Below are 27,555 nucleotides of genomic sequence, written 5' to 3'. Positions count from 1 at the left end.
TTAAAAAAAAAAAGTTACACACATGCGGCATCAGGGGAAGAGAAGCACAGTTAATTTTTTTTTTTTTTGGGGGACGCATCCTCCTGGAGCAGTCACCGGTACCTCATGCCCCTGGGCTGTATTTCAAACTAAGGGGAGGGTGGTGGTATGTCTCCGCCCACCTCCAAGCAAGGCAATGGAAATCTTCATTTACGTTAAAAGCAAAAAAAAAAAAAAAAAAATATGAAGGTTAAAAGCGAAGTTCTAATTAGATGAAAATGGCAGTTAAAACATACCATTTAAAATTATTACTATCATTAAAATAATCAGTGGTAGCTACAACTCTTGCCCTCAAATAATTAACCCACGCCCGTGACATGCATTGTTAATTACCTCCCATATTATGTAACTCAGGAAATGTTGTATGACATCACTACAATATTTGAAATTAAATAAATTATGACAGCAAGGTGTATGGCGGGTCTGTGAGTTATTTGTGCCCTAAATTAACTATAAAATGGACAACTTTGCATCAACCATCTACTTCACGACCCATTTCAATTTAATACCCACCAACCATGCATGTGTCCCAATAAGCAGATTAAGGCTAACACCACTGCATTAAGTTTCAATCCCATTGGGTTTATCCAAATATAAAGAATCTTATTCAGAAGAATATCCGGTTCAATAATTTCAGTTCAAAATGCATTACTTTGAGAACCCCAATTACCAGATGGCTAACTTTAAACTTTGTAGGGCAGACATTTCTTCACTACCTGCATTGGTCTATTGACTGCGTAGAGATTAAAGTGGGCTTTGAGATCAGGGAAAGGGTTTTTTCTTGGCTCAGTACTCTGCTCTAAAATGTGCTCATCACTTACATTACCAACACTCCACTTACATAATCCCAGTAACAATTCCATACAGGTAGTACGGGCCTGGTTCAGTGGCAATGGTTTATATTACCATTGCAAAGACAGCACATTTACTGGAAATTCATGCCAACCTGCCAGGGGAAAAACAGGCATGAGATCAAAGAAAAAAAGACACTTTTTGTAGTTAGCCGGTTTCAGACTTCATGCAGAAAACACTTGTTTTAACCCAGTGCTCAGACTTCGATTAGCCAGCTCGAAAAAAGTCTCCACACTTTGGGTTCTTTGTGCCCTTTTTATATTTAACCTTTAGAGTAAAGACTGTAGGAGGTAGGAATATATAGATGAAAGCATGGGAGTTGAGCCCGAACTACCAGAAGGCCACTGAATGCTTTTTAAGGTTTAGATAATTTGTTGCAGCTTATTTTTTTCTGAAATTCCTAATTTAGGCAGCCATTTTACCCTGTTGCAGACACCCAGTCTCTGCAGGTCCATCTTGAGCATTCAATAGGACGTTCAGTATTAGAAGCAGCATCATGAACAAATTCAGAATGATACTAAAAACCTGGCAGCAAGTTTCTGTTTTCCCCAAAAGCCTCCATTTTGCATTGAATTCCATAGGTAGGCAATTGGATTCAAGTATGATGGACCCATATGCTAAGGACAGAAGTTAAACAAACAGCAAAACCACTACAAGCAGGCCACAAGCGCAGCAAAACTTTCAGATGAAAACAAACCACAGCAAATATCCTCTCGGAATGCAATTCTTTATTTTTCCTCCATTGATTTTTTTTTTTCTCTTTAAGTTATACAAATGGCACTTACAAAAAAGAAAGAATTAAAAAAAAAACAAAAAAAAAAACTCATTCTTAACAAAATATACAAGCGGAATGCTTTCAAACCATTCCACGGATAGAGCGAGATTCTCAACCTAACACTCCAGAAGCCAACGCTGGGTTACACGGTTCAAAGGCAGCAGGCACAAGCATGGGCAATAATCTCCACCCACTACATCAAAGCCTGGGAACAGTCTGAGGCTTTACTTCCAGTCACTATTTTTACTTCATAATTTCAGTACTAAAACACGCAACCATAAACTCTCCCTCTGGAACATTATAAATCCTCAAGTGAGGACTTAAATTTAAACAGATGAGGCACTACAATACACCCACTGTCTTACATGCCCCCGCCAAAAAAAAAAAAACATATAAATAGGATGGCACTTCACTTCTCCCCCAACCACAACCCAACCTAATTTTTGGTACACCTTTCAACAAGGATTTAAAAAATGTAAACTGAAAGGGGACCTGAAGGAGTTACTTGTTTTTGGAAATATGCGCAGGTCTCACCATTTGTCAGAGGGGGCTGTGACACTAACTCAGCAACTGAGAAGATGTGGGTGGTGCCACCCTGAGGAATGCTTATTTGGGCATCACACTCCGGGTCCAATAGCGCTTGCCTCTAGTGGCTTCAAGCCATAATTCTAAGATTTTCCAAATCCAGCCCACTCTTGGCTTTTGGCTTTCAAATGAGAAAATTCCATACTTCGTGTGCTTGACTCAGAAACAACAACGTTTCTCAAAGACTTGTGTAAATAAGAACACACCAAATTGGGGTTCTGGTCAAACGTAGAACTGGATAAACAGCAAGGTTATCAACCACAACAGAATATTGCAGGGTGAAGGACAATGTTTGATGCCCATATTTAGGCAAGACAAAAACAAAAAAAAAAAAAAAAAAATTCCTATGCAAAAAAAAAAAAATGAAAATAGCACAAAGGTTCAAAGCAGCATGACCTACAGCAGACCTAGTACAGCTAGATGACAAGCATCACATGGAGAACTGTGAATTAGAATAGCCAAATCTGTAAAGTAACACTGTTTTGGTTTTTATTGAACATCCTGGAACATTGATTTCTTTTGTGCCATTGCTGTAGAGTACCCTCTGGCCACAACAAGAGGCACAAGAGCTCCATCTTCCAGGGGCAGCCTGTGCTGGCTCAACCTCTTGGGGTTATTGGGGTTGGGGAGGGACAAGGGGGAAGGGGGGCTGTGGGGAGACCAGATTTGAAAAGTTAGCTTGGGCCTTGAGGTGGTGGAGAGGACCAGAAGGAATAGGTGTGGCTATGCATATGTGGATCCAGTTAATCCCGGAGATGACCCCCAACCGCAAAAAAACAGTATTAAAAAACAAAATATGGAAATGTGTGACACTTGTTCATATTTTAATTCCAGTACATTAAAAAACACTATGTTGAAACTGTGCAACATTTGCTGATATGTGCAATATCCCAGTTTGAATTTGCTCTAATTTGACGTTCCAGTTATAGATATCCCACTTGGACTAAGCGCCATCTTCTCTTTTAAACCCCACCGGAGACATGTTAAGTCTTCTGTCACTAACCCCCACTGGCACTTTGTGTAATCCATATTATCCATTAAGCCCTATATTTTCAATATAAACTTCTTGAAGAAATAGCGAAAAATGGTGGATATACAATTTAAACATGGTGCTTTTGGGTTTCAATTAAAAACAAATGAATAAATCAAAGGCATGAGTACCCAAAGGGCAAGCAATTGCACTTTGTTTCCAGTCACTAAGCATTTCTTCCTCCTAAATGCGTTGCTTTGCCTCTTGACCAGTAATAACCCTGAGGCAGTAGGGGTGAGGCAATATGTCTACGATATATTGGCAGGTTCTGTAGTATTGAAAGGGCCAGCTTGAGACACCCTATACAAAACTAAGACCATACATCTGGACTACAATATAAGAGATATACATTGTAGGCCCCCATAGTGAAAGCATTCCTAGCAAATCCCATTTGTGTGGCTCCGCATTGTCACCAGTGAGATTAATCATTATTTTATTCACGGTCTTTAATACTTCCACTGGCACTGAGGTGCTATAGCTTACATACATAGGTCTAATTACGGACCACCATACATGTTGGTGTGTGTTCTATGTGGCACAGGTTACAACTTCAAGCCCTTTCCCACTCACTGACTGATCTGCTGAAATTCGGAGGACACTGCTCCATTTTCTAGTACTCACCAATGCAGGTCAGGACAAAAAACTAGACACGCTGGGACACAACCAGGCCTGGTGAGCATAAAGAGCCTTTCAAAATGCCAATAGATTTCTGACCACACTAATAAACAAATCCTAGCAATGACCAATTTGGTTCCTATTTGTTCTTAGTGAGAAACTATTCCATTTCCCAACTGCTTTTGCTGACCAATTGTGAGGTGGCAAGGATATAAGCATGACACAAACGTTGGGTGTGGGACATATGAGGATAACACAAAAATGTGAGTACTCCATTATGGCACAAAAATGCATAGAGAGGTTTTATACAAAACTAAAAGAGGTTGGCATTGACATGGCAATGTATTGGTGGCACCAACATTTACAAAGAGAACTAGCAAATTAAATTCATAAAAAATAAATTCCCTATATATTTTTTTAAAGCAAGGCAGGTTGCACTTTCTCCCACTTGGGACTAAGTTTGGAAAGAGATGTAGGAAGACGCTAAACACCATAAACTGAAACATTTCTTGATTCCATGGCGAGTGTGTGAACTGTCTGAGGGACATTTTTGGGAGAACAATATTAAACAAAAAAAAAAAAAAAAAAAACTGTGGCAGAGCACATTGGTTAAAGTGCAATTAGTATTCCCAGAGGGTGGCAGGGTCGATAGACTCAGCAGAGGCCTTCAACACCCCAGCATGGTCGCCCTTCAGGTATCGGCCATTGACTTTAATTGCCACCTTGTTATAGTCACAGAACTCAAAGAAAAAGTCCACAGGAGTGCTGCTACTGCTGGTCACAGATGATTCGCTGCCCACGGTCCAGTACTTCCCAGTGGAATCTACAAAAGAATAGGAACAAAAAGTCAGCTTAAAAATAGCTATTTCTTGAACATTATCAGTCTTGATGGAAGCATAGCTCCGCATTGGGCACTTTGTAAACAGTATTGGTCTAATTGTTCACTACATTGCTCAGTAGATCCTACTAGAGAAATTACTTGTACCTACAGCCATCTTTTGTGCACAAAATGTAGACTTGCGTAAAAGGGGAGTGACATGTAGCTATCCACAAAGTTGTCACGTAGGGTGTACGTGAATACACATGTGCTATGAACATCAGCATATCTGTTTATTACTTACACAAAACATTCATTATTTGGCAAAAAGCCTCAAGACAGACAATAACGGCAAATTATAGTTTACCTTGCATCAAACATTAGAAGAGCGTGGAATATAGTCGTTCAACCACACTGTAACCAAGGATCCACTGATCACACCGATAGTTCAGTTTAATTTCAACAAAACTGCTCCGCAGAATGCAGGTACCCAACATTAAAAAAAGAACCATGATCAAAAATTCCTGGGTCTATCAGTTAGGTCTTCATACACCACGTGTGTGTTTAAATAACTTGGCTAGCCGTGCTGAAATATACCTATAATGATCCTAGGTGATCTTTATTAAATGCAAATAGGACCGCCCTTATTCGAATTTAGGCTTTCACCAGTTATCTGTAAATGGTCTGTTGTCAACAGCAAGAAATACATATGTTCCTTTTACAGTGTTAACCAGGGAATACACGTTGCAAGGGTTCAAAGCAACTTTCAGCGATTGCAGCCAATGGTGGCTCTTCATAATTTTTTAATCATTGAGCTCCTTTATGAAAAAAAAAAAAAAAACATGTCTAAAATAGGTTAGAAAGGCACTGTGGAGATGAAAAAAAAAAAAAAAACAGTTTCGTCGTCGTGTCAGCATGACTGCCCAACCCTACTCTGCATGAATGCAGTTTTTTTTTTTTTACTGTGAAGATGCCTTTATGAACAACATAACTTGCGCACAAGTCCAAGATGAATACTCTTGTAAGCATTTGAGAGACCCCTCCAAATCCAAGAACTGCTAATGTAGCACACTCCACTGTACAGCCTCATAACTCACTACACCGCCACTCACAATCTGTTTATAAAGATACACAACCCCTAGATGAAAACCAAGAAACTGCAACTCAAACGTTAAGTAAGCTAGAAACCTATACAAGGTTCACCCCTTCGAGAGAACGCATTAGGAAAGCGATTCATCAACAGCTTTGAGCTTAACAGATCCAAAGCCACATGTCTGCCAAAACAATGTTCCCCAGCTGTACCTCTTCAACTGCCTTAATACACCATCACTGCCCAACAAAAGAAAGCAAGAGTCCTTCCCATGCATCCAATGGACCCCCAAAGCCAGACAGAAGGTAAAGTACAAATCAGACAGTAAAACCAACTGTCATCCACACAAATATATCACAGTACAGCACATGCAACACAGCAAAGGCATTCACTGGGCGTGTGGGTGTTTTCCAACAAAACAGCACAACTCACAGAAATGCACTGAGCAGAAACAACGCACATGGACTGCCCAACCTTCCTCACACAACAGCACTGATGAAGCAGTTTTGTCCTCTAAAACAGTGGTTCCCAACCTGTGGTCTGGGGACCCCTGGGGGTCCGCGAAGCCTCCTCAAGGTGTCCGCGACTGCTTAGAATATTATATTAACAGATTAGGTTCCCAGCTTTTACTAATGACTCCTGGTGGGGTGGGGGGGGGGGGGGGGGGTTTGGGGGGGGGGGAGGGAGGGGGGTGGAATCCCTGGAGTCCAATAAGGGTTCTGTGGGGGTCCAGGGGTTCCAGTAATGGTAAAGTGGGGGTCTACAGAAGTCAAAAGTTTGGAAATCACGGCTCAAAAACAACTAAATAGGCCTGGCAATAGACCCAGATTCTTCCTTGGAGAAACAAAACAGCCCTATTATACTTCACCTGTTCGTTCTCCCCACTCCCCAAAAGCACACACAAACAACAACAAAAAAAGACTCTAAAACTTATATTATCTACCACCAAACACGCCATAAAATATATATCTAGAGACAAACCGAGTGAAAATTCAAGCCATATCGGACTTCCTTGATTTTGATCATCCTGAAAGACTTGTTTTCAAAGAGTGCTAACAATCCATACGGATTACAGAAATGCACAATACAGACAACAAAAACAGTGTGAAACAATGACAGCCCTCTACCAATTTAATTTTGAAAGGCTGTATTTCAACAATAACACCATTATTAAGACTATATACACTGAACTTTACAAAACTAAATCGTCTTTAACTGGAAAGTACTGCTAACAACTGCAAACAGTCAGAAGCAGAGACACCACAGACAAAAATCGTCACTTTGTTAATAAAAAGTTGAAAGTACATTTTCTCTCACAAATCCATATCCCACCAATCGGATGTTTGACTTTTATACACCAACACAAAGCGAGAAAAACCTAAACAATATTTTCCCACTTAATGTTATCAAAAGATCCACTGACTGTTGTGTACCCGAACATTCTAGCATGGCTGCCAAAGCGGATCTGAAAGAACACTTACATCCATAATGTTCAAGCCACAGCAGGAGGGAAGGTCAGGAGGATCACTGCATGAGGCAGACAATGTGCAAATGCCCGTCTCCTATGTCACCATCACCTAGCTCTCCAAGAACACACATTTGATTGTGGTGCTGTTGACTCAAAACTTTTTGTCTTTTAGAGAGCTTGAAAATAGTCTTGGACTTGCTATTCTTCTCCTTTTTAAGGTTGCCCTTAAATCATTTACCTCCTGGATCCTGAAAAACAATATGCATTAATGTAACGATCATTCCAAGGTGATCCACTCTGTGCTAGAATGGGGGGGGGGGGGGGGACCCACAATTGCTAGTTTTCTACGACTGGAGAAACAAGACTTCTAAGAAAGAATACACTTGTTCTAAATACGAAGTTCCAGCAGCTCAAGACATTTCTGGCTCTGATCACTTTGTTCATGACACAGCCATGCAAGAGAACTCACCTTTGAGGTTGTATGCACCATCATTGAACTCCAGTTCAAAGACATCATAGGAGGAACGGTTGGAATCAAGTGTCCCGGTCACCTTCCGGCAGCCAATGAAGCCATGCTCCCCACGGAATACTATGAGTGGCCGGTTAATCAATTTCATCACAAAAAACTCAGTCTCCCCTGCACAGGAACAAATACACCAAGATGAGTGTTTATAGTGCAATGGAGCCTCCCACCGAAAAATCACCAAGCAACCGAAGAAAATGCGGCACAGGAATGCATACGATTTAAATATCATAAAACAAGTTTAACTATAGCCTCTTCACAAAGGCAAACCCAGGGGTGCAAAGAAAGAAAGAAAATACAAGTTACTACGAAAGGAACTATAAAGGGATCACATGATGCACATTACAAGACACAAAAAACAAAGGACTGGTTGAGAAACCTTGACAACTGAAAAACAGACCAAAGGAATGGTAAAGAAGGCACGAACGCTACATTTTGACTACCAAATAGGCTCGGTAGCCAACAACTTAATGGAATGCGTTAGTTCATTGTAACAAAGGTAAACTCATGATCCGTTTCTCACAGAAATCTTCTCAGTTTAGGAAGCGCAGCATAAGAGGCCATTACATGGCTGGTCTTCCCCAGGGCTACGTTCAAACCTCCAGTTTTGAATGGTCTTACAATCTCAGATACCACGGGGGGGGGGGTAAAAAGACTACTTAATCACTATCAAACTATAGTTAACAACTGCATATTTACAATACTTCAGATTTTTCAGCCAATTCACCAAACACTATTACATATCAAGTCTAATGCAATTTTTGTTCTGCTAACCCTCTAGGCCAATATCACTATATGTAGAAAGTCGAAAACAAACAATAAATGGCACATGCCACATAGTAATAAGTGTAGGACTTTTAAGACTTGAAAGAAATTGGCATGTCTGGGAGGAAAAGAAAGGACACAAACAAATCCATCTACAACGTAAAACGAAGGCCTTTAAATAAAGAAAACGGTTTATATTTGTATTGCACTCAATTTCCCCCCCTCCCCCCCACTGTTCACTTCCTCCTACATGTTTTTTCTTAGATCATTTCTTGCAACTCTTATTTAAGGCCCTTTGTCTGCCTTCATCAGATTCTGTTCTCTTCCATCATGTATCCCCCATACTTCCAGGTTCCGGTGTCTCCCAGACCAAGTACAAACAAAACAATTCAGAGCTACTTACCAGGTGTATCCACAGTAGCTGCCAGCTGCCCATTCTTCTTTGCTGTAACGTATTTACCATTCGACGCCTTCAGGGTTATCCGCTTATCGCACCACTCAATATCGAAGTAACAGCTGGCACTCCTGTTATCAGAGCAGGGAAAGGCATTGAAAGACAGGTGAGAATCTGCGCCGCAGAAAAGGGGCCTAGGGATGAAATAGTCCTGAATAATCGGGAGCCATGTGATTAAGTCATACTACCTCATGTCCCCAAACATTCCACGTTATGGTACCATTTCAATGCTCTTCATGGCTTTCCATTGCTCGCGATTAACCCATTTGTGCCCATGTGGGTTTCTGCAAATGTATTCACAATCGCAATGAAATAAGAGTGTGACCTGACACACACAAACCAGACAACTTTTAAAATGACCTCCACACCACCAACCTTTCGAGAAGTAAACCGTAGCATCCTGCAGAATATTATTACCCCCCCCCCCCTACAAAACCAATCCGGATCAATGAATCCAACCTCTACCCTGTCAAACTCAAATCCTATTATTCTGGTGAACATACAGCTCTGTCATTACAGACTACCACCGTCTGATGAATTCTTAGTACAAAGGCTTCAGAGCAGGGGCGTAGCTTTGTTTGGGGGGGGGGGGGGGGGGGGCTGCAGAGGGGGTTGTTACCTTAATAAATGTATTTTGTGGAAAATAGTTGGGTTCAAGTGTTTTCAGTCTGGTATGGTGAGGGGTCTGATTTCACCGGGATTTTATTTTCAACAGACAAAAGCGCGCGCACACACGGTTTGAAAAGACTTTAAACATATTGGTTATTTCACACAATACTCACTTAGCACCCTTAACAACCCGCATCCCTCTTTCTGCTCTCCTGTAAACCCACTCGTGTGCGCCTTGCTAGCCTTAATTTATTTTAACAGGATATGCCAGGGTGATTGTTTGGTGGGGTGCGAGCTTCCGATTTCTAAACTTACTGACCAAGCTACCCCCCTGCTTCAGAGTCCACTATAGCACAGCATTACCCACCATTTTGTAACTGAATTACGCACTTTGTGACTGACAATTGGGATATCCAACTAATCTACTGCTGAGCTGCTTTTTGCATAGACATCACCCTGGTTAACACTAATGAAGTCAGGATGGACAGCATCTCAAACAAACAGAGGCCAAGCCAAATCAGTCTGGCTTTTCACATAGCTACAGTAACCTATAGCAATTACTAGAGGTCCTTTTTGAGTAAAAAAATACCCAAAAACCAGTAGTCTGACAATGCAGCGCTTCAGAACTTTACTTCCCTCTCAAGTCAGAAGCAATGGATTAACAAATCCAACACAATGCTGCAATAACTCATTTTGCTACTAAATGTTCCATTGAGTAAAATGTAATGGCTTAATATGTCCTTCACAAAGTTGAGTGGGTGAGGCTTCAAAAAAAAGTACATTTCTACTTTTGCTACACTAATAAACTGTGCTTGATTTGAATAGAATAAGTAAATATGTCAATACCGGGATATGCTGATGAATCAATATCACAGCTTTCAATAAATGCCTGGATTACTATTGAACACTTCTAGAGACAACCTGGTACCAGAGGTACTATCAATCACTAGTCAAGTACCTTCTACCATATTGTTGGCAAACAGCTTTTTTAGTGACATTTTTATGTCACAGTAAAATCACCACTGTCTTATGCTATGTGCTGGGTTAGAAGGAAGCAAAATGTAAGCAAATAGCATCATACATGCCAACAGATTTGATTAAGGTAGGAGACTACAGATTTTTTAAGCAAAAATGGCTTCATTTTTGGCTGTCTTCCTCCTGAAGTTGCATCTGCTACAATTAAAGTCAATGTGATAAATATGTTCCCTGAATTATTATTATTAATATTTTTTAAATCTCCCACATTCCTCGTCTAAAATGTTAGCATGTATGGAATAGATAAAGATTTTGTGATGGGTTGGCACAATTTATATATATATATATATATATATATATATATATATATATATATATATATATATATATATATATATATATATATATATGGAAAATGTCACTTACCCAGTGTACATCTGTTCGTGGCATGAGTCGCTGCAGATTCACATGCTGTGCACAGTCCGCCGTCTGGTGTTGGGCTCGGAGTGTTACAAGTTGTTTTTCTTCGAAGAAGTCTTTGAGTCACGAGACCGAGGGACTCCTCCCACTTAGATTCCATTGCGCATGGGCGTCGACTCCATCTTAGATTGTTTTCCCCACAGAGGGTGAGGTAGGAGTTGCGTATGTTAGTAATAGTGCCCATGCAATGGAATGAATACGCATGTACATAATAAAGGTTAAAGTAATATATTTACAAATGTACAAATGTTGAAGATCTACTTCTAAACGGCTACAGGCTCCCGGGGAGGCGGGTGGGCGCATGTGAATCTGCAGCGACTCATGCCACGAACAGATGTACACTGGGTAAGTGACATTTTCCGTTCGATGGCATGTGTAGCTGCAGATACACATGCTGTGCACCGACTAGTAAGCAGTTATTTCCCCAAAAGCAGTGGTTCAGCCTGTAGGAGTTGAAGTAGTTTGAAATAATGTTCTTAGTACAGCCTGACCTACTGTGGCTTGTTGTGCAGTTAACACATCTACACAGTAGTGCTTGGTAAATGTATGAGGCGTAGACCATGTTGCTGCCTTACATATTTCGTTCATTGGAATATTTCCTAGAAAGGCCATGGTAGCCCCTTTTTTTCTGGTTGAGTGTGCCTTTGGTGTAATAGGCAGCTCTCTCTTTGCTTTAAGATAGCAGGTTTGAATACACTTAACTATCCACCTAGCAATGCCTTGTTTTGAAATTGGATTTCCTGTATGAGGTTTTTGAAAGGCAATAAATAGTTGTTTTGTTTTTCTAATTAGTTTCGTTCTGTCAATGTAGTACATTAGTGCTCTTTTGATGTCTAATGTATGTAGTGCTCTTTCAGCTACAGAATCTGGTTGTGGGAAGAACACTGGTAATTCTACTGTTTGATTTAAGTGGAACGGTGAGATAACCTTTGGTAAAAATTTAGGATTTGTTCTTAGAACTACTTTATTTTTATGTATCTGAATAAATGGTTCTTGTATGGTAAATGCTTGAATCTCGCTCACTCTTCTTAGAGATGTGATGGCAATCAAAAATGCAACTTTCCACGTTAAGTATTGCATTTCACAAGAATGCATGGGCTCGAAAGGTGGACCCATGAGTCTTGTTAAGACAATGTTGAGGTTCCATGAAGGAACAGGTGGTGTTCTTGGTGGTATGATTCTCTTTAAGCCTTCCATAAACGCTTTAATGACTGGTATTCTAAATAGTGAAGTTGAATGAGTAATTTGTAGGTAAGCGGATATTGCGGTGAGATGTATTTTTATGGAAGAGAAAGCTAGATTTGATTTTTGCAAATGTAGTAAATATCCAACTATATCTTTTGGAGATGCGGTTAATGGCCGAATTTGATTATTCTGGCAGTAATACACGAATCTTTTCCACTTGTTTGCGTAGCAGTGTCTAGTGGTAGGTTTCCTAGCTTGTTTTATGACCTCCATACATTCTTGTGTGAGGTGCAAGTGTCCGAATTCTAGGATTTCAGGAGCCAAATTGCTAGATTCAAAGATGCTGGATTTGGATGTCTGATCTGTTGTTTGTGTTGTGTTAACAGATCTAGTTTGTCATGAGGTACTACTGACAGGTCTAGTAGTGTCGTGTACCAAGGTTGCCTAGCCCATGTTGGTGCTATTAGTATGAGTTTGAGTTTGTTTTGACTCAACCTGTTTACTACATATGGAAGGAGAGGGAGAGGGGGAAAAGCGTATGCAAAGATCCCTGACCAGTTCATCCATAGAGCATTGCCTTGGGATTGATCTTGTGGGTACCTGGATGCGAAGTTTTGGCATTTTGAGTTTTCCTTTGTTGCAAATAGATCTATTTGAGGTGTTCCCCAAATTTGAAAGTAATTGTTTAGTATTTGGGGGTGAATTTCCCATTCGTGGGTTTGTTGGTGATCGAGAGAGATTGTCTGCCAACTGGTTCTGAATCCCTGGAATAAATTGTGCTATTAGGCGAATGTGGTTGTGAATCGCCCAATGCCATATTTTCTGTGTTAGGAGGCACAACTGTGTCGAGTGTGTCCCTCCTTGTTTGTTTAGATAATACATTGTTGTTATGTTGTCCGTTTTGACAAGAATGTATTTTTGGGTTTTTATGGGTTGAAATGCTTTCAGCGCTAGAAATACTGCTAACATTTCCAAGTGATTTATGTGAAACTGTCTCTGATGTATGTCCCATTGTCCTTGGATGCTGTGTTGATTGAGGTGTGCTCCCCACCCTGTCATGGAAGCATCTGTTATGACTTATTGTGGCACTGGGTCTTGGAAAGGCCGCCCTCGGTTGAAATTTGTACTGTTCCACCATAGAAGCGAGATGTATGTTTGGCGGTCTATCAACACCAGATCTAGAAGTTGACCCTGTGCTTGTGACCATTGTGATGCTAGGCACTGTTGTAAGGGCCGCATGTGCAATCTTGCGTTTGGGACAATGGCTATGCATGAAGACATCATGCCTAGTAGTTTCATTACCATTCGGACTTGTATTTTTTGTGTTGGATACATGGCCTGTATTACTTTGTGAAATGTTTGAACCCGTTGTGGACTTGGAGTGGCAATCCCCTTTGCTGTGTTGATTGTCGCTCCTAAGTATTGCTGCGTTTCACACGGCAAAAGGTGTGACTTCGCGTAGTTGATGGAGAAACCTAGCCTGGGAAGGGTTTGTATGACATATTTTGTGTGCTGTGAACACTGTTTTAGCGTGTTGGTTTTGATTAACCAGTCGTCTAAGTACGGGAACACATGTATTTGCTGCCTTCTGATATGTGCAGCTACTACTGCCAGGCATTTTGTAAAAACTCTTGGCGCAGTTGTTATTCCGAATGGCAACACTTTGAATTGGTAATGTATTCCTTGGAATACGAACCTTAGGTATTTCCTGTGTGAAGGATGTATTGGTATATGGAAATACGCATCTTTTAGATCTAATGTTGTCATGTAGTCTTGCTGTTTGAGCAGTGGCATTACGTCTTGTAACGTGACCATGTGAAAGTGGTCTGATTTTATGTAGGTATTTAGTGTTCTGAGATCTAGTATTGGTCTCAGAGTTTTGTCCTTTTTGGGTATTAGAAAGTACAGTGAGTAAACTCCTATGTTTTTTTGTTGAATTGTACTAATTCTATTGCGACCTTTTGTAGCAATGCTTGAACTTCTAGTCCTAGAAGATCTATATGTTGTTTTGACATATTGTGTCTTTTCGGTGGGACGTTTGGAGGGAATTGGCGAAATTCTATGCAATAACCATGCTGGATAATTGCTAAGACCTAAGTGTCTGTTGTTATTTCCTCCCAAAGTTTGTAAAATTGGCTTAGTCTTCCCCCCACAGGTGTTATGTGATGGGGGTGTGTGACTTGTTAGTCACTGCTTATTTTGGGGGGTTTTGGGGCCTTGGAATTTTCTTCGATTTATTGGGAATTGGCCCCCTCTAAATTGCCCCCGAAAACCTCCCCTCTGATATTGACCCTGGTAGGTAGGTCTGGTTTGTGAGGTTGTGGTTTCTGTGGGTTGACCTCGAAACCCTCCCCTAGAAGGTGTTTTCCGAAATGTGCCTCTGCTCTGCGGGGAGTAGAGTGCGCCCATGGCTTTGGCTGTATCGGTGTCCTTCTTGAGTTTTTCGATGGCAGTGTCTACCTCCGGCCCAAACAATTGCTGTTCATTAAACGGCATATTGAGCACAGCCTGCTGGATTTCCGGTTTGAACCCAGAAGTGCGCAGCCATGCGTGCCTTCGTATTGTGACTGCAGTGTTTGTCCTTGCAGCTGTATCTGCTGCATCCATGGAAGACCGTATCTGATTATTTGAGATACTTTGTCCCTCTTCCACCACCTGTTGCGCTCTTTTTTGGAACTCCTTGGGTAAGTGTTCGATGAAATGTTGCATTTCATCCCAATGAGCCCGGTCGTATCTTGCCAAAAGTGCTTGTGAATTGGCGATACGCCACTGATTTGCTGCTTGTGCTGCAACCCTTTTTCCCGCAGCATCAAATTTGCGTCTCTCCTTGTCTGGAGGTGGTGCGTCGCCTGAGGTATGAGAGTTGGCTCTCTTACGAGCTACCCCCACAACTACTGAGTCTGGTGTTAGTTGTGTTGTAATATATATTGGATCAGTGGGCGGTGGCTTATATTTTTTCACCACCCTTGGAGTTATGGCTCTGCCTTTAACTGGATCCTGAAATATTTGTTTTGAATGTCTTAGCATTCCTGGGAGCATGGGAAGGCTTTGATACTGGCTATGGGTGGAGGATAGGGTGTTAAAGAGAAAGTCATCCTCAATTGGTTCCGAATGTAAGGACACATTGTGAAACTCGGCTGCCCTTGCGACCACCTGTGTATAGGATGTACTGTCCTCAGGTGGTGACGGTTTTGTAGGATAAGAGTCTGGGCTATTGTCAGACACTGGAGCATCGTAGAGGTCCCATGCATCGGGATCATCCGGACTCATTGTGGTATGAGCTGGTGAGTGCATCAGTGGTGGAGTTGTTGCTGGTGATGCATGTATTGATGGTGGAGACGGTGGTGGGGTTGTTTTCTTTGCCACCTTTGCCTGTGGTTGCTTGTCCTTTTGTTGAAAGGCAAGTTTCCTTTTTATTTTGATTGGGGGAAGAGTGGTTATCTTCCCTGTGTCCTCATGAATATGAAGCCTTCTTTGTGTGTAGTCAGGCTCTACAGATTGAAGCTCCTCTCCAAATCTATGTAATTGGGAGGTTAATCCTTGTTCCTCTGTATAGGAACTAGTTTTCGGCTCAGAGGCTGGCTGTTTCGGAACCGAAACCTTTTCGGAAGTCTTTTTAGGTTCCGAAGAAACCTTTGTTTTCGGCGTGGTGTCTCGGTGCCGAAATTCTTCGGTGCCGCTGTCTCTGTGCCGAAGTTTCTCGGAGCCGCTGTCTCTGTGCCGAAGTTTCTCGGAGCCGCTGTCTCTGTGCCGAAGTTTCTCGGAGCCGCTGTCTCTGTGCCGAAGTTTCTCGGAGCCGCTGTCTCTGTGCCGAAGTTTCTCGGAGCCGCTGTCTCTGTGCCGAAGTTTCTCGGAGCCGCTGTCTCTGTGCCGAAGTTGCTGTGTGGCGGTATCTCGACCGGAGTCGGATGACTTCGACACCAGCATGCCCTTTTTCAGTGCCTTGGATGGGTCACCTATTTTTCGGGTTAAGCCATGGCCTGTTGGCGGTGGCGTCCCCTGGGCTTTTGTAGACTTCTCGTGAGTCTTGATTTTCGACGTCTTACTCATGGTTTTGGTTGTTTCTTCGGCATCGAGTTCTTCTGAATCCGACTCGCGGATGGAGAAAGCTTCTTCTTCCTCCTCGAAACGATCTTGACCTGTCGGCGTGGACACCATTTGTAGTCTCCTGGCTCTTTGGTCTCTCAGCGTCTTCCTCGACCGAAACGCTCGACAGGCTTCACAAGTATCCTCCTTGTGCTCGGGGGACAAGCACAAGTTACAGACCAGATGGTGATCTGTATACGGATACTTGTGATGGCATTTTGGGCAGAAGCGGAATGGGGTCCGTTCCATGAGCCTTGAAGTCGCACGTGGCCGGGCCGACCAGGCCCCGACAGGGGATCGAAAAAACCCCAAAGGGCACCGGAGCTCTTCAAAATTCGTTGTCGATTTGTTCTAACTAACCAGATACCGAACGCAAACAATACCGACGTTTTTTTCCGAGATTCTAACTAACTTTCCGACCCGAAACACGGAGCGAAAAGGAACACGTCTGAACCCGATGGCGGAAAAAAACCAATCTAAGATGGAGTCGACGCCCATGCGCAATGGAATCGAAGTGGGAGGAGTCCCTCGGTCTCGTGACTCGAAAAGATTTCTTCGAAGAAAAACCACTTGTAACACTCCGAGCCCAACACCAGACAGCGGACTGTGCACAGCATGTGTATCTGCAGCTACACATGCCATCGAACACATATTATATATATATATATATATATATATATATATATATATATATACACATACAAATCCTCAAGTGGTAACTAGAACTCCCTCTTAAATCAAATGCTAAATATTCAAAATTCTTTCCCAGGGTTGCAGGCCTTACCAGAGTACACTAGGGTCACATGCAAAGACAATGAATCCCTTTCATAAAGCTGCAGTTTCTCCAGCTGCTACTAGCTACCCCCCCCCCCCCCCCAAGTCAAATACAAAAGCTTTGATATTCTTTCATGAAGGTACAGTTGATGAAGTCATTACTAAGTGTCCATCACAAGGTCAAAAGTATTGCAATTATTACATTAAGCTGCAGTTCCACTAGTCATTACAAGGTGTCCCTCGGAATGCAAAAGAATTGAAATTATTTTCAAGAAGCTGCAGTTCCCACTAGTCATTAGAGGTGTCCCTCAAGTGAAATGCAAATGCACTGATATTAATTCGTGAAAGTAGAGTTACACAAGTCATCATTAGTTATCCCTCACAAGTCAAAAGCAAAAGCATTGAAATTCTTATATTAAGCCGCAATTTCCCTAGTCATCACTAGGTGTGCCTCAAAAGTTGAATGCAAAGGCACTGAAAGTCTTTTGTGGAACTGTAGCTTCCTGAAACTTTACTAGGTGGCCCTTTTTAGTCCTATGCAAAAGCCTTGAAATTCCTAAATGAAGCTGCAGTTCCACTAGTCGTTACTAGGTGTCCCTTACAAGTCAAATGCAAAAGCATTAAAACATCTGCAGGTGGCTGGAGTTAGATGGCCAGCTCAAGTCAGAAGCAAGTAACCTACACCAAGCTGAAGGGTTGAGGCTTTAAAATATAAATTCATATTCACTGTTTGATATTTTAATAATTTGTGCTGGTTTTCCATAGAATCATTTGCCAAAGCTGTATCATAATGAGAAGTCAAAATGATATTTCAATACATTTCATGTTTTTTAGGTTTGTGATCACCCTACTTGATTTAACACGTGCTTTATTCGATCAGTCGATCATCAAAGCAAATATACAAAGATGATAATAATAAATAAAGATAAAATCCAAAATAGCATGTAGACATAAATACATAAAATACCTTCCAATTTAAAAACCATCAACAGTACACAATACAGCTACAGACCCCCCCCCCTACAATTCTAAAAGAATAAAGATAAAAAATATATGCAGCTTATAATTAAGATACAGTCCTGGTAACAGAATTGCGTATACGCCATGCTGCCAGTAAATATTTGCTGACAGCGTAAATTAAAATCTTAGAGTGGTGGCTTTTTAAAATCCTCAAGGCGGAAGTGCAGTCTCTTATCCCTATTTCACGGCAGATGTTACAGAGCCACTTAGACCTGGGAAGTGAGTAAGCGGGACAAAAGAACATAAAATGTTCAACTGTTTCAGGCGTTACGCCACAGACCGGGCATATATCTGTATCTGTACCCCATCTGCACATCAATGACTTCAGCGGCAGCGACCCGAAATGGAATCTGGCATATAAGCTTTTACCTAAAATATTCTGAATAGTATCTAGGTATGGTTCAAATTGTGGATAACATTTGAAGTCTGAAGAGATTGGTTAAGCTGCCATTGGCTCTATGGATAATGTAGTCATTACATACAAAGGACCAATATACGCGCTTCAATACATTGGAGTGGGCTTTTTCCAGTTTATGGGGTTTTCCCCAAAAATCTCCGAGTCCTAGTTTATTGAACCATCTAGATACGTGTATGACCCAGGGAATAGTGGTTGAGTTGGGACATTTTAACATATCTTGGAGTGAGGTTTTATAAACATCCAATTCTGGTACAGTCCATAGCCTTATCCAATATAAAAGTGGTTTTAAAATGATTAAGTCAGCTATACGTCTCAAACCCAGATCTAAAAACAGCAGTATCAATGGAGTGCTTGGGGGGCAAGCACATAAGGGCCTTGCAAAGCTATTTTCACCAATAGTTAGCCTTTTGCAGTCCGAAAAACCCCAAACCTCCGCACCATAGGTAGCGGCACCCTGTGCTCTGGCAATATAAATCTTAATTGCCGGGGAGACAGTTTTTGCTGTTGTACCCCTATAAAAACGTAGGATAGATGCTGCACCATGCTGCAAACGGCCCACGCTTTTATTAACCTGTTCTACCCAATTCAAATTATCAATGAGTCTTATACCCAAATAGTCTATGGAACAAACCTTATCCAGTAGATTCCCTTCTAAGTGAATGGTACATTTCTTCCGTGCTCTTGAACGAAGTGCCATTAACTTAGTTTTCTTGAGATTCAACTCTAAGCCGTAATCTCGACAAAAGGAGTTGAATCTATTGATGAGTTTGGAAGCCCATAGGAGATTTAGAAATAAGAAGGGAGTCATCAGTGAAAAGGAGAATGGGGATTTTTTGAGCGCATAGGGTTGGGGCATTGTTCTGGCATGTCATTAAAACCTGTACCACCTCATTAATAAAAATAGAGGATAAAAAGGGTGCCAACACACAGCCCTGGCGAACCCCCCTATTTAATCGGGATTTTGTCCATTAGTTCGCCTAGGTTGCCCCATCTCACTTGCGCATAAGTATCCTCATGCAGCCGCTTCAGAAGTTGAATTAAATTGGCTGGAGTCCCTATTTTGTGTAATACCTCCCACAGCTTTTCCCTCGGAACTAAGTCAAAAGCTGATCTCAGATCAACAAAAGCAATATATAACGGTTGGTTTGCAAGGGCTGTATATTTCCAGTACAGCACGGCCAGTCTGAAAACCTGGTCTACTGTGCTGATCCTCGGTCGAAATCCAGCTTGGAGGGGAGAAAGAATCTGCTGGTCTGTGGCCCAATGAGTTAGTCTGCATAGAAGTTGCTTGGCAAATATTTTTTGGAAATTGTCAATTAGACTAATTGGTCTATAATTTGTCGGGAGGTTTGCGTTACCCTTTTTGTGAATAGGTATAATTTTGGCACCCTTCCATGTCGTGGAGATCTGCCCCCCCCCCCCCACCCTTCAGTGATTTTATTAGATAGTGTATTGATGTACCAGGTCCAAACTACTGGCTCAGAAGAGTAAAGGTCCCCCGGGATTTTGTCTGGGCCTGGGGCTTTCCCAAGTTTTAGTGAGAGGATATCCTCAGCAGTTTCTTTGATAGTGAAACGGATCACCCTACTATTTATAGGACCTTTAATCAAAAAAAAAAAAAAAGAGAAGCGAACGAGAGAAGCGATGTGTTGAGGTTACCATACTACACATGGGTGCCATCAGTCACAGGGAAGTGCAAGTGTCTAAAGGTTTGTATTTTTGAGGACTTCTTTATTTAGGTGTAGGTGTACATGGGCAAGGGCAAAATGCAGACACTCAAAGTGAGACAGATATCTCTGAAGCCCAGACTGTGTAGATCTACATTAAATAAGTATTTCTCTTAATTTTCTTCACTTGTTTTGAACATCCTCTTCTCCAGCCCTATCTTGTTTGTAATCCAATTTAATAAGCTATCATAAGGTTCACTTGGAGGGAGAAATAGCAAAGGAAAGTGTATAGATGGCAGAGGATCAAACTAATATAACATGGCAGGGGTTGCATGACTTCCAATGCTACTCTGAGCAGCTGCAGACCAAGTTTCAACTGGGCAATTAAATTAGCTGGAATGCTAGAATATTCATGCAAGCTGAACTAGGCTATTTCAAAAGAAATGCATGAAATTTCTTTTAAGACTTTGCTGATGTGTGAGTGAACTTGTCAGGACTTCAAAGTTACATCTAATTTCAAACCTTAAAATTAAATTTTTTAGAAAGGCATTCTCTAAACTTTCATAAATTTAGCACAATTGGAGGATATTACTGTTTGCTTTAAGACTGCTCTGGTGCAACTGACAGACAAAACATAGGAAATGTATTGGGATTGTCTGGAACTCCAAGGTTCCAGTCTTATCAAATTGCAAATTATTTGGAAGCACAAGCCAAGCTCCATTAGACTGGAATTCGAGACAATTCCAGAGGTCCATGAAGCTCAAATAAAAAGGTGCCGATTTTGTTCTTATCATCAGGAGCTGTTGCACTCTTTACCTCTTTTGGGAGTCATATATAAGTTCTGCTTGGACTAAGTTGGTAAACTAATAATTACTAGAGCACGAAGGGATGAGAACAAGGCTTTTGAAGACCAGTGGTTTGACCTACACTGCTATGCCATTGAAATCTGGGTTAGTCGAATATCCTTACAAGTAGAACCAAAAAACGTACTTGCAAAAATCATGGCCATCGATGCTAGATAAAGGGAACTGGTTTGAAGCTGAACTTAAAATACAGAAGTCGGCAGCTGATTTTTTTATTTTACTTTAAGCACCTACTACTGTTTCACCCCCAATTTGTACCTAAAATATGAGAGGGGGGGGGGGGGGAGGGAAAAAATAGTCTAAACATAATGAAAGCTGTTGTGCATAATGCCAATTAATGAAATTCATCTTCATCCACATGGTTTACCGCCAGACTGCAGAACCCTCACAAGGGCTCCTTAGCGATTTTCTCTTTCAAAAAAATCACTACCATCAAGATCATCCTTACTTTCGCAGAAACTGCTGGGTTTTCTATTTTTTAAAACCATGGCAAGCTTTGATTTCCAGTGAATGAAAGGAGAAAAAGAAAGCACTGACAAATGTTAGTGATGATCATCCCGGTTGGACCTTGGTATAGTTGGATAGTTTTTGTCCTGCAATGATCGCAATAGAAGAGTGGGTTTAGTCTGGCCTGAAAGTCCTTAACCTCTGCTATGTAGCCCAAGAAGATATTACAAGTGTAGGAACTCACTCAGACAGATTGCCATAACATATGAGGGGCTGCAAGGACAACGTCTGCCTGCAATATATTCTGCCCCTCGGCAGGTCTCACTAAAACCCATTATGACTAATGTGACGTACATTTAGTATAAGAGAGCCAGTGATTGATAGAAGATGTGGATGAGAAAAGGTGAACAAAAGCATTCAGTCGTGGGAGGATGGGATGATTTAGACATACTACGGTTACGGGTAGCTACTAGGAGGTGCTCTCCGAAGGGAGGCGTGATTATACTTAAGGTCACAGAAGGGCAACTACTACATGGGCTCTTCTACAACTCCAGCAGGATTCTTAGGACATGACCCATGTACTCACTTTGCGGAGGCCGTCGACTGTACTCCGCCGTTGCTGGAGAGGGTCCAGTACTTTCCAGTGTAGGTCCGGAAGGCACATTTCTTACTGTCCTTGTTGATCTCAAGTTGAAAGGTTTCTTGGTCACTCTCCTCATCCTGATTAGCTGAAAGATCCATTCCTGCAAAGTGGAGAGAGTGAAATAAAACACCGATTGCAAACTGAAATACCTTGGCACACAGAGTCCAAGTGGTCATTTGAGAAAATGTTGTTCTTTCAACAAGATTCAATCAAGCAGTCCTGCAACGCTAAGACTGAACGCTTATACTTTATAACAGGTTTCTGGGGAGATGTACTTAGTGCCTCCGAGGTCCTGTTACTAAACCACATTTCGCACAGCATTAGCCTCATTCAGTGGACACCAGTGCATTCAGATTCTAGCATCACTTTGCTACAAATGTTTTAACGCAGTTATAATAACAGTAAAAGTGACAGGGTTGGGTGACAAGATGGTGTACTCAGACAGCCAAGTACACTTATAAAAGGGAAGACAATACGTTTGCTCCTGCCTCGAAACACTCCATAACAAAGCTCCTCGATGATCCTCAGCAAGAGGACATGAAGGTGGGGAGGTATGAATTGCTGTTCCCGTGGCATTCTCCATGCTGAGGCAGCATAGGTGGTCTCCATCGCCTCATTAATAACTCCTCCTGCAAGCATAATCCTATAATTCAATCGCTGCAACAAAGCGTGTATACTGAAAGGTAATCACTTGTACAACAGACATTGCTGTGTGATCGACTGTTCACTTAAGAGTTATTGACAGTCAAGCAGACTGAATTACTGATTGATGTGTTGTGATTAGAAAGCAAACCTAAATAAACCTTTAGCAGAAGCAGGCATGTGGACCTCAAACCAATGGATGGGAATGAACCTGCACTGGTTAGTGCATCGTTCTGTGCTAATTTGAAGAATATATATATATATATATACACACACACACACACACACACACATATATACACACACACACACACACATATACACACAGAGTCCACTAGAGGGACAGACCGCAGAAAAGAATCCCAAGAAACCCCTGATCAAGGTCACACCTTAGAATACAGGCGTCATTGGTGGCAACGACGACAAATACAAGGACAGATGTTGATGGTAGCCCCAGAGTGAATCCAAGAAACTGTGTGGGGTGGTAGGAATTCAAGGACAGCTCGTATTGGTGGTCACCTAGGAGACTACAAGCAAAGCCCTCGAATATAGCTGCCGAGGAGTATCCATGGACTGAAAAGGCAATGAGACTAGACTGCCTAACACTGCAATCTCACCCCGTGCACACATCGCTCCTAGAAGCAAGTTACACCCGACTGACGAGCCCCAATCAAAAGTCGGTCTTAGGTTGATTATGTATCAGTTCAGGGAGTACCCGGCCTGGCAGTTTGGGCTGGGCTGTTCCTATTGGGGGAAGAGTCGAGACTGAATTGTATATGGCTGGGTACAAACTGAGCTGGCAGGGTGTGCAATAAAACAATGGACTGGGATGCGCTACAAGAATGTAGGTTTCCAGCACAGTAAAACAAATCACTAATCCACAGAAATCTTTGCAGTCATTAAAGCCAGTGTGCTCTGCCAATCGAAGCACGATCTGCTGTAATTGCCCTCCTCTGGGTGTTTCAAGCCTGGCCAGGAACAGAGAAGCATGCAGTGCGACGTGGAAGGAGTGAACTTGGCCGCCATCGCTTGCACACTTGGCTTCAGGCCTGCAAAGGGGCACCTCTGCCAAGACAATGTTTCTACTGCTCATCGCCTCTGCAGATCTCATTTAGTTAATCGGAATGATGTGACGGTTTGTGGACCTCTTGTTCCCTTGCTAAAGTGCCCGCGTCAGCTTCACATCCCTCGGCAACAACGGAGGCTCCACATCTGCAAACAGGCATTTCTACAAGCACTGCCAACTTCTGGTTCCCTACAATGCAGAAAGGCAGGACCTTCTGAATGCCAGGCGCTGAATCTGTGCATTCCAGAAAGGGCTCGCTCCCCCTTTAAAGTGGAGACGGCCAGAAGGGATGGGGGTACAGAGTACTGAAGCTCTATTCAGTCTTTCATATATTTAAGAACTGAAGCGCCATCTTTACTTTACAAAAAAGCAATTTTTTTTTGCTGCGCTCCCTGCAAGGCGCTGTCCACATATAGCTGGGACCAGACACCACCACTTTGAAGTTTGTAAGCTGCACATCTAAACACGTGTGCTTCAGTTCCAGGGCTTTTTCCATGGTCTCTTTTGCAAGGTTTCCTTTCAGGTCTTTATTATTCATGTATTTATTGTTCTGAGGGTGATAGCTTCAAAAATAGTGCTGCTAAGCTAATTGCCTGTTTACTTGCATCCGATTGGAACCATAGGTTAGTCACGCTTAGGTCATGACATTTTACTGCATGTGCATAGGCTTGCAAAATTCAAAAACTCAAAAAAAAAAAAAATCATAATTCACCAATATCGTGCCTGTTGAGTTTACCAAAACCTATTAGATTGAGCAAAACAAATGTTATTTTATCTCCACAATAGACGGGGTGGGTGGGACGTCAACGGACGAGCTTTAACATGGACTCAAGTCAACAAATGGGTTCATTTTTGTTGCTTATTTGAAAAGCCCATAACCCAAACCCCACACCAGCTATAAAATATTTAATCAATTTTGCTTTCCAGTAATCAATGACTGGTTTAGACACCGTGTGATAAGTGCTTCCTAGAACAAACTCTTATCTGTTGACATTTCGTCATTTGAATCATTACATAGAAGCTACAGGACAGAACCAGACTGTTCAAAGGGCCTTCCATGGAAGTTGCTTTTGTCAAGTATTCATGATGGACAATGTTTCCTAACCATCAGCGTCTACTACTCTGATCACCAATATTCACTCTAGCTCAGGACAGCAATCTCATATCGAAAAACGCACACAGCGACACTGAATGGCAGATTCCATTCTCTGAAATGTGTCGGTATTAAAAAAAAAAAAAAAAAAAAAAAGCTCATTACATATGCTTATTTCACAGGATATAGATATATATCTCAGTCCTTGGCACTTTACTCAGATAGCAGACCCATCTCACACTAAAGTCTAGCTATTTGAACCTCAATTTCTCATCTTCTTGCATATCATCGAGCGTTTGCTTCATCTTAGCTTATGGTTGTGCTGCCTGGTCACAACCCAAATCATTCCCAGTCATTGATTGAGAGTATAAGGTGGTATTCTTAACACAATTTGGAAGAAACTGAACTAACCAAGTCCTTTAGCCAGCATACACGGAAGGAACCGGGTACCTCAGCCCTGTCCTATATTGAAAAAGGTGCGCCAGCAAACCAGAAATTGAACCCAACACCACACAACCGGCTTCCGGCCTCATCACCTCCACATGATCACACCTTCACCCACTAGTTACCAATTCACAACATTCTTCAGATGAGTCTTCTCCACTTTGCAACACCTCCGAATACGTACTACAGTTTAAACCACAAACATCGAATTATCACGAAAAGATAGCCGACAACAATATATCTTGGATTTAAAGAATCCAAGACATCATATGATGTGTTTTACCTAAGACGACGATTAGGCCAGAATAACACTTTAGGGTCAGTCATACAGAAGCCAGAATAAAGGCTCTTAAAAAGGCCAAACCATCAGATGACATCAAGGCAGAAAAAACAATAGGAAGTCAGCAAACTAAGGTTAGAAGGAGGACAAAGACAGGAGGTAAAAAGCTAGCATGTTTACCCTTTTCGGCAATAGCCATTTATTATTTTTAGGCCAGAGAACAATGGTGCACGGGCTACAGCTGGGTGGGAAGAATATGACTCTGGAATTGATGGGCACAGCCAGCCACGGAAATAATAGGATGACAATATGAGGAAACAACAGCGATGTCAGCATGCCACAGAGGCAGCCGCACAATCAAAGGGGTCTCCTCGTTCCTCTGGTTCCTGTTCTATTCAGATACCATGGTGGGTCAAAAAACATTCACGTGTGCCAACCAAACCTGACGACCATGAAAAACAAACTAAATCCACTTTTCCAAGAGTCTTCCCCTCTGCTGAGGTCATAAGCATGGAGGTTTCAATTGAAAATCACCACTTTCAAGGGGTAAAGAGGGACAAGCACTGAGCATTCACAGAAAAGGTTCTCAAATCTGAGAAAGGTTTACATCTCCGCCAGCACTTATTAAAACTGAATGAGCAGCTGTAGTAGGCGATCCCTGAATTACAACCTTTACAAGGCAGGCCACTAAAGCGGACTCCCTCCTTAGCAACAGCAGGCACCTTAAACAGCATTACATCACTCTGCCGCGACAACATGCGCCATCACAAGCCACCAACCCTTCCAGTGATCGAGTGACTGATGGGGTCGCTGGGTTTTGAAAGTGGGAGTGGACTATCTGACCCAGTGCAGCACACCTGTAAACCGGTGGAGGTGCTGCTATACAAGTAATAGAGACATACATAGATACCATGCAGTGCCAGAGTACGACTCAACATGGCACGCTGACGGCAGATATGGATCAACATAAAAACTCTTCAATGGAGTAGGTTGTTCAGATTTGTGATTGTAGAGTCGCACTGCATTTTAGGGACCGAAGAACAAGTTTTTTTTGTATTGGTGGTTGGGGGGGGGGGAGGGGGGGTTCAACCATTTCCTTGTCTTTTCAGTTATCTATCTGTAGAGTGGTGTTAATACATCTGGCAATTTAAGATTTTTTTTTTTTTTGTAACACCAGTAACAGTACATACACCAGATGTGTACAAGGTACCTTAACTGAGCCCAACACTGCGCTTAACACACCTACTTGTGAATATCACTGGGAGTTAATAGCCTGGGATTTCACACGGCAAGTCCCACTAAGTGAGGAGAGAAGGGGGGGGGGGGGGGGGGGGGGACACTGTTTAAAGAATACCTTTTAACCTTGCATCCTGCAAGCAATTCCCTTGAAAGCCCTCCAGAATTTAATTAGACAAAGGACTGTATTATCCAACAATTTCCAAGCAGAGATTTGGTCTGGTAATCCCAGAAAGGCTGCATTTGAAATGTGGCAACTGGGTCTCCCGTGGGAGATCTGTCGTCAGTGTGCGCACAACAGCTGCGGCCTCTCTTCATCTCATTGTGGCCGAGGACCAGCACATCGACAAAAGCCCCGGGCCACGGCTAATCCGTTCAGATAAATTGCTTTCTTTCACCACCAGTGGGGTACCTCAAGGAGGTAGTCCTTGGGGAATGGAAGTAGGAGAGATGGGGGCTGTGTGTAGTAGGTCAGACCTGCAATGATAGCTGGGCACCAAATAAATGTACCAATGGTAACTGCAGTGGAATAGGCCACCGTACCACGTGCGCAAAAAGCCATCACATCAGCACTTGACCCAAGCAGTGCCCATGGTTGATGTCTGGGCCCTAAT

At 42.2% G+C, this 27,555-nt stretch overlaps 1 protein-coding gene across 1 annotated transcript in view; it reads right to left on the bottom strand.

The window, feature by feature from the left end:
• Window positions 1-1,599: 1,599 nt before the first annotated feature.
• FSCN1 (fascin actin-bundling protein 1) overlaps window positions 1,600-27,555 on the bottom strand; it is a 74,283-nt gene continuing 48,327 nt past the window's right edge. Inside the window, exons 2-5 of the mRNA XM_069210006.1 lie at window positions 22,124-22,280; window positions 8,963-9,084; window positions 7,741-7,908; window positions 1,600-4,719 (exon numbers count right to left, since the gene is read on the bottom strand). Coding sequence (XP_069066107.1) covers window positions 4,517-4,719; window positions 7,741-7,908; window positions 8,963-9,084; window positions 22,124-22,280 — 650 coding nt within the window. The 3' untranslated portion in view covers window positions 1,600-4,516. The remainder of the gene's footprint in view (window positions 4,720-7,740; window positions 7,909-8,962; window positions 9,085-22,123; window positions 22,281-27,555) is intronic.

The sequence above is a fragment of the Pleurodeles waltl genome, chromosome 10 (genome assembly GCF_031143425.1).
Source record: "Pleurodeles waltl isolate 20211129_DDA chromosome 10, aPleWal1.hap1.20221129, whole genome shotgun sequence".
Taxonomy (NCBI): Eukaryota; Metazoa; Chordata; class Amphibia; order Caudata; family Salamandridae; genus Pleurodeles; species Pleurodeles waltl.
Note: the sequence above shows the minus strand (reverse complement) of the source record. Positions and strands in the feature narration are given on the sequence as shown.